This window comes from Canis lupus, chromosome 4, assembly GCF_048164855.1.
Source record: "Canis lupus baileyi chromosome 4, mCanLup2.hap1, whole genome shotgun sequence".
In the NCBI taxonomy this organism is placed as follows: Eukaryota; Metazoa; Chordata; class Mammalia; order Carnivora; family Canidae; genus Canis; species Canis lupus.
Window position 1 is genome coordinate 73,380,612 of NC_132841.1, and position 13,244 is coordinate 73,393,855.

The 13,244-nt window shown below is 37.2% G+C and overlaps 1 protein-coding gene across 5 annotated transcripts in view; it reads right to left on the reverse strand.

Moving 5' to 3' along the window:
• Positions 1-13,244, reverse strand: part of IL7R (interleukin 7 receptor) — a 37,084-nt gene that overhangs the window by 7,411 nt on the left and 16,429 nt on the right. For 4 of the 5 annotated variants that reach the window (XM_072824907.1, XM_072824906.1, XM_072824909.1 and 1 more), the window contains exons 3-5: positions 7,605-7,762; positions 2,955-3,112; positions 804-966 (exon numbers count right to left, since the gene is read on the reverse strand). In XM_072824907.1, the coding sequence (XP_072681008.1) occupies positions 804-966; positions 2,955-3,112; positions 7,605-7,762 (479 nt within the window). Of the gene's footprint in view, positions 1-803; positions 967-2,954; positions 3,113-7,604; positions 7,763-12,920; positions 13,226-13,244 lie in introns of those variants that run through there. The other variant, XM_072824910.1, reaches the window with a different exon arrangement.

Here is a 13,244-nt window from a genome sequence, read left to right on the forward strand (position 1 = left end):
TATTTCTTCAAAGTTGCTCTCCAGTGAACAGGATGATGTACCAGCCTTATGCACTAGGAATTTTGGCTTCAGTAAGTGGCACTGAATTGGGTGACCGGGTCTAGAACATCTGTCACTTGAGATACGAAGGTGACCAGGCATCAAAGATAGCAGCAGTCTCTCCCCAACTCCCACCACCAAGAGAAGGAGGCCCAGTAGGGGACTGGTGAAACTGAGGCTCCAGGCTGCAGGCTCAGCAATTTCCAGTCTGAGAAAGGGAGGCTGGGATGACAGAATGGTCCCCTCATACCTCAAAGAGAGGGTATAGGTGCCATGGTTTGGTTCCTCGGGGGCCTGCCTGAGCCATGTTCTTTGGTTCTCTGACCATTCTCCTACACCACATGGATATCTTTGTTATTCTGAGAAAGGAGCCATGGAAGAGCAGCACTCGCTTGCCCATCTTCCATCACCAAAGGTGCTCCCTGGAGGGGCTTTACAGAGACCAGCCATCGGGATTCCATTCTTAATTGGTAGAGTAGGGGTAGTAGGTAGGGCTTTTGTTCAGAATTAGTAGCAGTTCCCAAGAGCAGCTGGGTCAGTAGAGTCACTGATGCTACCAGAAGGGTCATTTGATCAATGACCAAGGGCCCTGTTCCACCACTTCCTTGTTCCTCACCAAAGGGGCAAAGATGGCAAGTCATTCTCCAAAGACAGCATAAGGATGCCCTCAGAGGAGTCCTAACTTGTGGGTTCATTTAATTTCTCTGCCTCTGACTCTTACTCACACACTTTGACACGCGAAGCACTCTGTGGTCACTTCCCACCTGTGATCTCTGGAGTTCTAAAGTGGAAGCTTGGACTCCATTCACTCCAGAAGCCTTGGAAATAGTTGGCGTTAGGGATGGACCGGACTTTAATCTCATACATTGCATCAGGTTGTAGCTTTCTCTGTAGGAGTGTCAGCTTTGTACTGGATAAGTTCACACACTAAAGAGCAAAACATGGCATTACATTTTTAGGATTGAAAAAGAAGTCCTGCCCAGATCCCTCAAATCATTTCAAATTGAATGCCCTTGGTCATATGGGTACTCTCATTAAGAAAGGAGTCATGAAGTGTGAGCTTCTAAATGATGCTACCAGTGGCCAAGCAGGGCAACAGTACCATGGTTCTTTGTTCAGGTGAGCTGGACTCTCCCACTCCAGGAGATTATAAATCACTCCCAGGCTCCCACCTTCCTTTCTACACTTCAGTTTTCTCCTCCCTTTCACCCCTTCCACATTCCAACGGGAAATAAAAGGGAATGGTAAGGTTAGTGAGCAGGAATAATTTCTCTCTAGAAAGATCCCATTCTACATTGCAGATAGCAATATAGAGGCTACAGTACCTTCAAAAATGTGTATTATTCTTAAGGGAAAAAAAGCATCTTTCAGTTTGAGGGGTAAAAAGTTGATATTCCATTGTTATTTACATTTGTAACAATGGAATGACTTATTCAATTATTAGTTTTCATATATTTATTGAATTTATGTATTTATTTTATGAGACATTTCCAAGTTTCTTAATTTTTCTGTTGTTACATTTATCCTTTCCTTAATGATTTATAAGACCTTTTTATAGATGAAAGATATTAACCATCCACACCATCTGTCCTTGTATGTGTGGCAATTTAATCCTAATTTCTAATTTGCCTTATGACTTTATTATGTAGGCTGACATTTATAAGCCTTTATTTTTATGTAGCCATCTTTTTTTTACTGCTTTTATGCTTAGAATATTCTTCTTCATCTCAAGATTATATAGACATTTACATATATTTTTCTACCTTTTTTAGAGTTTCACTTTTAAATAATTTCCTTAAATTATTATTTTTTTGGGGAGCAAGTTACGCATTTAATTTAGTTTATTTCCACAAGCAGTAAACTGACTGTCCTGATACCATTTTAAAAATCCTTCTTCTCTTCACTATAGTTGCTTTTCCATTGGAGCAATTTTCAGATGAAGACTCAGGAGGGCAGGATCAAACTAACCTAGTTTTTGTGGTGGGTGGGTAGAAAGAGGGAGAGGCTGTTTGGGACAGACATTACACATAATCTAAGTACTGTAGAGAAGCACGCTCTGAACAGAGAAGGCTAATCCTGGCCTGAGCAAAGAGATCAGTATGGATGAGTAGACACTCTTTTCACCTTGAGAAGAAGTCATCATCTGGTTTTTGCCCAAGTGGTACAAAAAGGACAGAAGTTAAGCCAGTAGGCTCAGAGGAACCTGAAAAATCTGGGATACTCTACTTTTCTTCCCATCTTTTCCCCAAGACAGATTTCAGGGACAGTCAGACCATTCCGATGACAGGACTCATGGAGTCTAAATAATACTTCAGATTATGATACAAATGAAGGTTGTTACTTCAAGGATGAAGAACTCAGGTTTTTAGAAAAAAAAAAAAAAGAACATGAAGAAAAATATTCCATCTACCTCCATACTTTAAGCTGCTTCCACAACTCCCATGGACCAAATTCTCCCTATGACTTGTTCATGGTTTTTGCCTGATTTGGCTTGAGAGTTGTGTACTTTTTGAGACCCCCCAAATAAAGAGGATTTATTTGGTCTTAATCTATACTGTGAGTTCAACAACCTAATTTAGAGATATTATAAAGACAAAACAAAGAGCAAGAAAAAACATGAGAGCTAGAATGGGATGGTCCAGGGAAGATCTAGGTTTTGTGAAACCTGAAACTTTTATACTTTGTGGAGCTTCTCTCAGTAAAGGGTATATTTTGAACACAGAATTGCTAGGGGCCCTCCCCAGGTAAATGTACCTCTGGAACAATAAAATTTGTGACATTAAGAAGTTTTTATTTTAGAGTTTTATGTAAGTATTTTATAATTTTATGTATTTTATATAAATTTATTTATTAAGTATATTTCTACATACATCTTTATGAATCTTATAATGGATAAAGGTCATTAATCTACATACCGTCCAGTCATTTTCATTTTTTTCTTGGCGATAGGCTACCTCATGCACTAATTCTTTTACATACTTCTTTTGTAAGTGAGATGTGTTAAATGTCACCAGAAAGTCATTCGCTCCCTCTCGATAGATGACTCTTACGTCAAAAGGAGCCTCAGGTTTAACTAGAAAGGAAAAAGAAAGGAGGTCAGTCAATAGGGCAGTGAAGAATATAATTATACTTTTTAAAGTTCATCTATTCTGAAAAATCACATTCTTTTTCTGGGTCAGTAACTGGGCAGCAGTTCAGAAAACCATTTCTTCTTCTTCCTGGTTCAAAGCCTGAGTACACTTTCCAGCCTCTCTGGCTGTGGGTGTGTGGCCTTGTGAGCAGTGTGGGTGGAAGTGATGTGTACCACCTCCCATCCTGGCTCAGAAACCTTACATGTATGACCCTATGCTTATTCCCTTTCCACCACTTGGAGTCACATGTTGAAGACAATGGAACCCCAAGATGAAAGAACTCTGAACGTTGCTTGGAGGAGCACCACCCACAGATTAGAAATAACCATTTTGGCCCTCATGTGAGCAAGAAATAAACTTACTGTGTTTGAGACATCGTATGTTTTAGGGCTTATTTGTTATAGCAGTTAGTGCTAATTCTACACTAAAACACATTCTCTTTGCCTTTTAAATACTAGAGAACTTGCTACTAACTAGGAGTATGTAAACTTTGAACCCTCCAATGAAATCAGGTTGTAAGGTGGGAGCCTTGTACCTCACCTCAGCTATGCAGAAGTTGAGGGTCTGCATCCTGGCCCTAAGCTCATAGCTTCCAGTGTGACTTCAGTCTAGTACATAATAGTTTTAAATTCTTCTCTGGTCTCTGCCTTCTGCCTGCCTGTCATGTAAAGTTCTTCTTAAGATTCCATGCACCGAGTATAAAATGCTATTGGAAGGAGATAGGTTTTATTTCAGGCAGAAATCAACCCTGAGAGAGGTACTAAATTCCTTGAAAAGCGTGCATGTCAGGCAGCCTCCCTATCATTGACCAGGGGCTTTCCTGTCTTGGGTTCTTAGCTGCTTTATCACCAAAGCCTGGGATGTTCATTTTCTAAAGATGGAACAGCCACGTTTTTGCATGGCTGATCTCAGGCAGAGGTGGGGAGCACATAGGCTAAAATCTAATCTAAACCTATTAATGACATTAGTATGTGTTCATCAAATTATTACTCTGTGGACTGAGCTGGATTCTAAGCTATCTGAGTTGGGCTTTAGCCTTGACTTGCCGACCCGGTGAAGTGAATTCATGTGATGGAGTTTGGCTCACTTATTGTAGTCACTTGTTCATAGCAGTAACCGCCTAAGTTTTTCCTGCATTGCCCCAGAGATCCTGAAAAAGAGGAAGTGTCTCCTTCTTCGCCCTTCGATGTCTTGTAAAAGAGGAAGTTTATCCTTTTCTACTCTTAGATGTACTACAGAAAGGGAAGGTGCCCTGGGGGAGCAAGGGGAAAGGGGGTTGGGTATAGAGAAACAGATCAACAGAGAATACTGTCAACCCTTCACACCTGCCAAGCCAGTTTCTACCCTTCATTCAAGGGAATAATTGAGATTTACACTCTCAATGAAACTCTGACACTGAATTCCTTGCCTCATCCTCATCTCCCAAGGACTTCCAATAATGGAAGAATTAAGTGAAAAACAGACTGATATTGATTATATACCTACTAAGCACCACGTGCTTTACTTACACAAGCTTCCACCAACAGTCCCTTATTACTACTATACTAATGAGGAAACTGAGAGAGGTTAAGTTCAGGCTCCTATAAAATGGTTTGATAGTACTTAATTCTAATTCTGTCCAATTCTGAGGCTAACTCTTCTTTATTTAGCTTTTGTTTCTGTGCTCCATTATGTCATACTGGCTTGTCCAGGTCTGTCTCTGGCCCAGAGGGTGTCTTTGAGCACATTAGAAGTTGCTCATTCCTCAAGCAAAATTTTTATAAGTTAATTTATTCTGGAAACAATCTGAACAATTATACAGATTCACCCCACCAAGACAAATGGGAAGTGAGGAAGCTTCCCCTCTAGCTTTATCAGAGGGCCCACACCTGAAGAAGGGAAAGTGAGGGCCAGATGCTTACAGGGGTCTTGGGCTCAATCAGGGGCTTCCAGGTTAAATTCAATTAAATGATAGTTCTGCCAATGAAATGTCACTTAAGTATCAGAAGAAGGTTCTACCAGCGACATGCCTCTACTATCTCTTATCCTGCTTGCTCATGGGTGCTTTCCAAAGCTCTAAGAGGCTCGCAGCACTCAGTTCATGGGGCCCCATGCTACCAGGTGTGAACACAACTGCTTTTCTTCCTTGGCTCCTCAGATGTGGCTTGTTAGGTTTGCTTCTGCTGGGGCATAGAAAATGGGCCTCTGAGAGCAGTAGGTATGATCTGGGGATTCAGATGGGCAGGGTGCTACCTGGAGCATTGAGTATTCACTTGCTCACTCTTTAAAATGCCAGGAGTCTGTCAGAGGACTGAGAATTTCTACCCTCTCTACTTGCTCTCAGAGAAGTGAATATATTGAAATTCCAGTGGTAAACCTTTAGATACGGTGCTCTTGTGCAGTGCACTAACTGGCCATCCATCTATGATGGCCGAGTCTACAAATGACAAAACCCAGGTTGTTTGTGTCCCATACTCAGAATTACCTTGTCATCTCCTTCTTAGCACTCACAGAGGTTGTGGCCTATGTTGCTGTGTGTCCAACATGTACAACCCTCTGTGCAATGTCTCTTTTTCACTATCTTTGCCTTCTTACAGGATGATTATTCACAGATGGAACTTTTGCTTTTACTCTTTATTTTACCAATTTAGTGAAGCAAAGCTGAGATAGACTCAAAGCTTCTCACCGCCTTGTTGTCACTAATGGGTACTGCTTTTTTATCTCTAATCTTTTTGGGTGCTGAAGAGGGGGTTGAGAGTGGGCAGAGGGAGTGAGCTATAGTATTTAAAACCAGCAAAAGAATGCATCTCTTCAATCCCTTTGGCCAATGTCCCCCCTATGTATATTGTTTCATCTGTAAATCTCCATAGGTAGAATAAATATGGGTAGTTATTAATCTATTACCCTGATGCATTGTGATTGGCTTAGATATTCTCCTATAGGAGTCTCTCTGAGGCTTTGAAAAGAACTTTATTCACCCCAGGGTCATAATCTGTAAGAAATGGGAAAAACTTTCTTGTGTCTATATTCTCAATCTTTCTGATTAACCTTTGATTTACTTGCCTAGTAACCAAATGGTGAATTGGTAATTAATATTAACTTATAACAAGGTAATTGAATGGATTTACTAATTTATATTATTATGTATATGGTTATTATGTAGAGCCAAAGGACACAGGTAGATGAGTTTACCAATTAAGATCATAATTTTATTTGAAATATAATTGTTATATCTTTTCTTGGCTGTGTAATATGAATATCCTAGGCCAAATAAGATTGACTATGCTCACTTCTCAATAATAAGTCTCTTAGGAAGAAGTAATTTCATGTGTCAGCTTGGCTAGGCTGTGTGCTCATTTGTTTGGTCAAACACTAGTCTACAGGTATATTTTTTTAAGACTTGAATATTTAACTCAGTATACTTTGAGTAAAACAAGATTATTCTCCATAATGGTGCTCCTCATGCAATCAGATGAAGGCTTTAAAAGCAAAGACTGAGGGTGCTGTGCTGGCTCAGTCAGAAGATCATGCCACTCTTGATCTTCAGGTTATGGGTTCAAGCCCCAAATTGCATGTAGAGATTACTTAAATAAATAAATAAACTTAAAAAAAAAAACAGCAAAGATTGAGATCTCCTGAAAAGATACAATTTTGTTTCAAGATTGCAATATACAAACCCTGCTTGAGGTTCCAGACTGTGGCCTTTCCCTGCGTGATTTGGACTCAAGACTGTGATATCCAGTCTTATCTGAATGCCTACCATTCTGGCTTGCCTACAGATTTCAGACTTGCCAGCCCCCATAATAATGTGAGCAATTCTTTAAAATGAACCTCTTTCATATCTCTATCTACATCTCTATTCATTCTATCTATCTATCTATCTATCTATCATCTATCTATCATCTATCACCTATCTATATCTTATATTGGTTCTGTTTGCTCTGGAGAACTCTAATACAGAAGTCATATTTACTTTTCAAAATAACTTGATAATTTAACTAAACACACTCAGAATATGGTGGATATATGGGAAGAAGACTACAAGGAATTCAGGAGAGGGTAAGATGAGGATGGATGGAAAGGACATATGTTGGTGGATAACAGAGGCCTATCTCCAGCGAGACTTCACACAGATGAACTCTTCCTGTAATTACTATCCTTCATAGCTGTTTTTTATTTTTTATTTATTTATTTTATTTATTTTTTATTTTTATTTTTAATTTTTTCACAGCTGAGTTTGAAGACCCTCAGAATTCTCTGATAGTAAGAATTAGTGGCATGTGTTTCATGACTTTGATTTATTTAACAAATTCCTTCCATTAGGGAATTTGTTCTTCCCTATTGAAAATAGCTTTCATCATTTGTCTACTTTTAACATGCAGAAGGTCCAGAGATAATCAGTGTCTTCATATATCCCTAAATGGCAAATATACTCCCATATAAAAAACTTCTTACCTATCCGGACTATGTTCAATTTCTTGGAAGTTATATTCTTTCCTTCAAGCTTCACATATATTTCACTGTCTCCAATGAGTAAGAATTTCTTTGTCTTGATGAAATACATCTCTTGCAGTTTATTAAAAGTCAGACATTTTACATTCAAAAGAGCTCCACTGTAGAAACAAAAAGGGAATCTATCTTAATTCAAGTAGGAGTTTCTGTATATAATGGAATAGCATTGCATGTACATTTCAGTTGTATGGCTTCAGCTGTGTCTATAGGTATGCGGATGGGTAGGTGCTTGAGAGAGAGGGAGAGAAAGAGAGAGAGAGAATTAAATAAGGTGGCTTCTTGCTACCATCATACCTAGTGATAATATATTTAGGCATTAGATGCAACAGTCAAAGCATGTTCATGAAAAAGATGGAAAATTCCTATTTTTAAATAATTGATCATCAAAAAACAAATACTCTGTTTAGGTGAGAAGGTAATTGCTCTTTTTGATGTCCTGCAGAAATAAACTGAGGAAATAAAACCTGTAAAGAAATACTGACCCCAAAAAAGTTAAAGAAAATGATACAATATCCAAAGGATTATATACATTAAATTCTAAGGTAATTTTGACTGTACTCCATTTTTACCTCATCAATGGACTTTAAAAGCAACACTTCTTCCCATGTTTCCTAGCTTAACATGCGACAACAATGCTCTAGAAATTGAGTTTTGTCACTTCTGTGACTTCCTCTTCCCAATTAGGATCAAGCTTTCAGGACACTGAGGAAGAGAGATTATTGCCTACTGTACAACTAACATCAAAAGCTCCCCATTGTGCTATTCAAAATAAAAAGTATAACTTTGAGTTCCAGTAATAGCAGAACAACTTATATCATACTAGCCTTCCAATATATAACTATCATGAACCTTGGACAAGCTATTTTTGAAAATCTATTTAAAAGCTTCAGTAACCAAAAGTATGCCAAAACAAGAGGGAATTTTATCCCTTGGTAAACAGGTGGTTGAGATCCTTGTTTCTGCTTTTTTCTTTTTCTTTGTTTGATGACATTCCTTGGGTCACACTGTGGTAGACATTTAGAATCTGATGGAGAGTCACCGTTTTATTGTATTTAGAAGTTAGAGGACTGCTTGCATGAATGGATATTTTTAATGGGAAGCAGCCTAGAAATGAGGAAGCTATGGGGATGGAAGACACCAGATCTGTATATAAACTATGCTCACGTCATTATGTGTCCTTTTAATTGTCAAGTGAGGAAGAGACTCTAAGGAAACCATGGGTTAGCAATAGCTAGATGGCTCTAGCAAGAACTGAGCTAAGATTTTAGGTGCTGTCTCAAAAAAAAAAAAAAAAAAAAAAAAGAATTCGAAGATGAATCCAGTCCTGTTAACCAACTAAAAGAGCTAAAACTAACACTCAGCAGAGGAAGTTAACAGAATGCAGAAAACCTATTAACAATGGTGTCTTTCCTTTTTTAAAAAAAAAAAATATTTATTTATGAGAAACACACAGAGAGAGAAAGGCAGAGACACAGGCAGAGGGAGAAGCATGCAGGGAGCCTGATGTAGGACTCAATCCTAGGACTTCGGATCACATCCTGTGCCAAAGGCAGATGCTCAACCACTGGGCCACCCAGGTGCCCCCCAATAGTGTCTTTCCTGTAATCAAAAGCTACTACAATGACTAAAAAAGAAAAATGAGACCCAGAGACAAGACAAAAAGTAGTCAGTGTAAACTGACCCTAAAGTAACCAGACATTGGAATTAGTGGAAAAGAACTTTAAAGCAGCTTTTGTAAATATGTTCAAGGGCTAAACAAAGAATATGGCCATAATGACTGAGTAGATGCGTAATGTTAGTGGGAAGTGTAAACTGTAAAAGATGAAAATACTGTAACTGACAAGTAAATCTAAAATTCGTAAAAATGCACCAACTGTATTGGATGAGCTTAATGGCAGATTGGAAATGGCAGAGAAAAGGGTCAATAAACTTGGAGACAGAGCCCATAGCAAGTTTTCAGTCTGAGATAACAGAAATTCTTAGTGACCTATAGGATGATGTCAAGGGGATAAATAAATATATAATTAGAGTTCCAGAACAAGAAAAGATAAAGCACCTGGATGAAAAAAAATAGATACAAAATAATGGATCCAAATTTCCCAAATCTAACAAAAATGTCTTTTTTAAGTTTAAGAATCTCAGCCAATCCAAGCAGGATCAATCCAAAGAAAACCATACCAAGGCACATTACAGTCAAATCACTGGAAAATAAAAGCAAATAGAAAATTTTAAAAGTATCTAGGGAAAAATATCACTTTTGATCAGAAATTATGGGAACCAGAAGACACTGGAATAATATCTTTAAAACTCTGAAAGAGAGAAAGAAAATATGTCCACTTTGAATTCTTATATGCACAAAATATTCTTCAATAATGAAGGCTAAGTGAAGATATTTCCAGATAAATAAAAATTGAGATGATTTTTCTATAAACTTCTTTAGACCAGAGGGAAATGATACCAGATGGAATTGCAGATCTACAGGAAGCAACTAGGTGTACCAGAAATGGTATACTTTGGTAAATGTTAAAGACCTATATTTCCTTCCTTTAAATTCTTTAAAGATAACTGATTGCTTAAAACAAATATTACAACATTACTGTAGCACTTATAGTGTATAGTAGATGTACAAATAGAAAACAGTAGTGCATAAGATAGGATGTGATAAGTGGAATTATACTGTTGCAAGTTTCTTATATTTTGTATATGAAATAGTACAATATTAACTCTAAGTAAACTATGCTAAGGTTGAATATTGTAACTGTTAGAACAATCACTGAGAAAAAGGTATTGCCCAAAAGTACAAATAAGGAAGAAGCTGAATATCTCAATAGCTCTATTTCTTTCAGAGGATTTGCATTAATTATCAACAAACTTCCCTACTAAGGAAACTCTATGCCAGATGGTTCTATGCTGGTGAATTCTATAAAATATATAAGAAATAGTGACAATTTTACACAAATTACTCTGGAAAACAGAATAGATAAACTCTTTCCAATTTGCTTTATGAAGTTAGCTCGATCCTGGTACCAAAAGCTGGCAAAATATTACAGAAAAGACATTCACAGATAAATGTCCTCCTAGAATATATATGCAAATTTCCTCAAGAAAATATTAACACATTGATGGTAATACTATGAGAAAGTAGGACATGTCCCAGGAAATCAAGGTAGATTCAGCAATCAAAGATCAATCCTACAATTCACCATATTGCCAGAACAAAAGGCATAAATAATCTGATTGTGTTAAGTAACGCAGATAGACAATGACAAAATTCAATATCCACTTATGATAAAAACTCTCAGCAGATGATTAATAGAAAAACACTACCTCAGCCTGATAAAGGAAATTTACAAAGAGACTACAGTTAATATTACATTTAGTAGTGAAATTGTGAACATTTTCCCCCTACAATAAGGACAAAACAGGAATATCCACTTTCACCATTTTTATTTACTGGAGATTCTAGCCAGTGCACAAGGCAAGAGGAACAAACAAACAAAAGGACACCCCGTTTGGAAATGAAATAAAAAAGCCTTTCTTTATGTACAGTCAATGTTGTATAGATTCTCCAACACAATTACAGGAACTAGCAGGGTGAATTCATCAAGGGCAGAATATACTATAGGATAGTATCAAACAATTAGAAAATAATTTTTAAAAACAACAGTTCCATTTATGATAACAACAAAAACATAAAATGCTTAGAGATAAGATTAATAAAGAATATTCAGGGAAGCCCAGGTGACTCAGCATTTAGTGCCGCCTTCGGCCCAGGGCATGATCCTGGAGACCCGGGATCGAGTCCCACATCGGGCTCCCTGCATGGAGCCTGCTTCTCCCTCTGCCTATGTCTCTGCCTCTCTCTCTCTCTCTCTCTCTCATGAATAAATAAGTAAAGTCTTTTTAAAACAAAAAGAATATTCAAGGCCTTTGCAATGGAAATGATAAAACATTCCTTAGAGTTATTAAAGGAGATCTAATAAACAAAGAGGCACATTCATGGATTAGTAAATTTAGTAGTGAGAAGATAGCAATTTTTCCCAACCTGGTGTATATAATATTAATCAAAATCTCAGCAGGATTTAAAAATAATGACAAGCTGATTCTAAAATTCATGTGGAAATACAAAGAACTCAGGATGGCCAAAACAACATTGAAAAAGTAGAACAAATATGGAAGATTCAGGGCTGCTGATTTCAAATTTACTGTAAAGTGATGATAGGCCACTTTAGCACTAGCATAAAAATAGATAAATTGATCAATAGAAAGTATAGGGTTCAGAAATAGACTCTCACATAGAAAGTTAACTGATTTTCAATACAAGTGCCTTATCAATTCAGTGGGAAAGAGAAAACTTTTTCAGCAAACTGTCCTAGAACAACTGAATAAATATATGGAAAATATGAACCTTAATCTCAAGCAAAATTAATTAGATATGAATTATAGATTTAAATGTAAAGGCTCAAACTATAAAATATGTAGAAGAAAATACAGGAAAATATGTTTCTGACTTTGAGAGTGGACAAAGATAGCAATGACACACACAAAAATTAAACATAAAAGAGGAAAAAAAGACATATTGAACTTTCATCAAAATGAAAACTTCCTCCCCATTAAAATACACCATTAAGAAAATGAAATGGCAAGCTATACACTGGCAGAAAATAGCTGTAACGCATATATCTGACAAAGGAATTGTAGCCAGAACATATAATGAATCCATACCCATCAACAATAAAAGGATAAATAACTAAATAAAAAAGACAAAAGGGTTTAACAGACACCTGCCACAAAAAGACATACAAATAGCCAGCAAATACTCAAAAAGATGGTCAACATTATTTGCTATTTGAGAAACAAAAGAGAAACCATGAAATACTATTTCAAAGCTAAATGTCAGAGACAATGTATAGTTCCTACACTTTGTTGGTTTCAGAATAGAATGGTATAACCACTTTGGAAAACTGCTCCAAATGTTTCTTGAAAACATTTTGTAGTGTGAGAAATTTCATTTAAAAAAGAGTAAACAGTCTATTATTCCACTTACAAGAACTATTCCACTTATAAGAACTACTGGAAACTGGCAAAACCAGGGGATCCTGGGTGGCTCAGTGGTTAAACATCTGCCTTTGGCTCAGGTTGTCCTGGGATCAAGTCCCATGTCAGACTCTCTGCAGGGAGCCTGCTTCTCCCTCTGCCTCTCTTTCTGTGTCTCTCATGAATAAATAAATAACATCATAAAAAAAAAGAGAAACTGACAAAACCAAAGGGTGATGGATTGCTCACTGGGGACGAGTGGCTGGAACAGGACAGGAGACATCCTTCTAGAGTGAAAGAAGTGTTCTGTATTAGGAAAGGAAGCAAAGTATGTATTCTCATTGCGAAAATAACAATGAAGAATAAAAACAAAAGTACTCATTTCTCTTCCTTCCTCAACCCTCAACTTAATTTCCCTCTCCTGCGATAAACATAATTACTATTTTGTTTTTCCTATATGCTCTTCTAGCCAAATAATTCTGAAAAGAGGTATAGCTGACTCAAATTGGAAGTGGGGATTGTGGCAGAAAAAAAAGGTTTTGTACA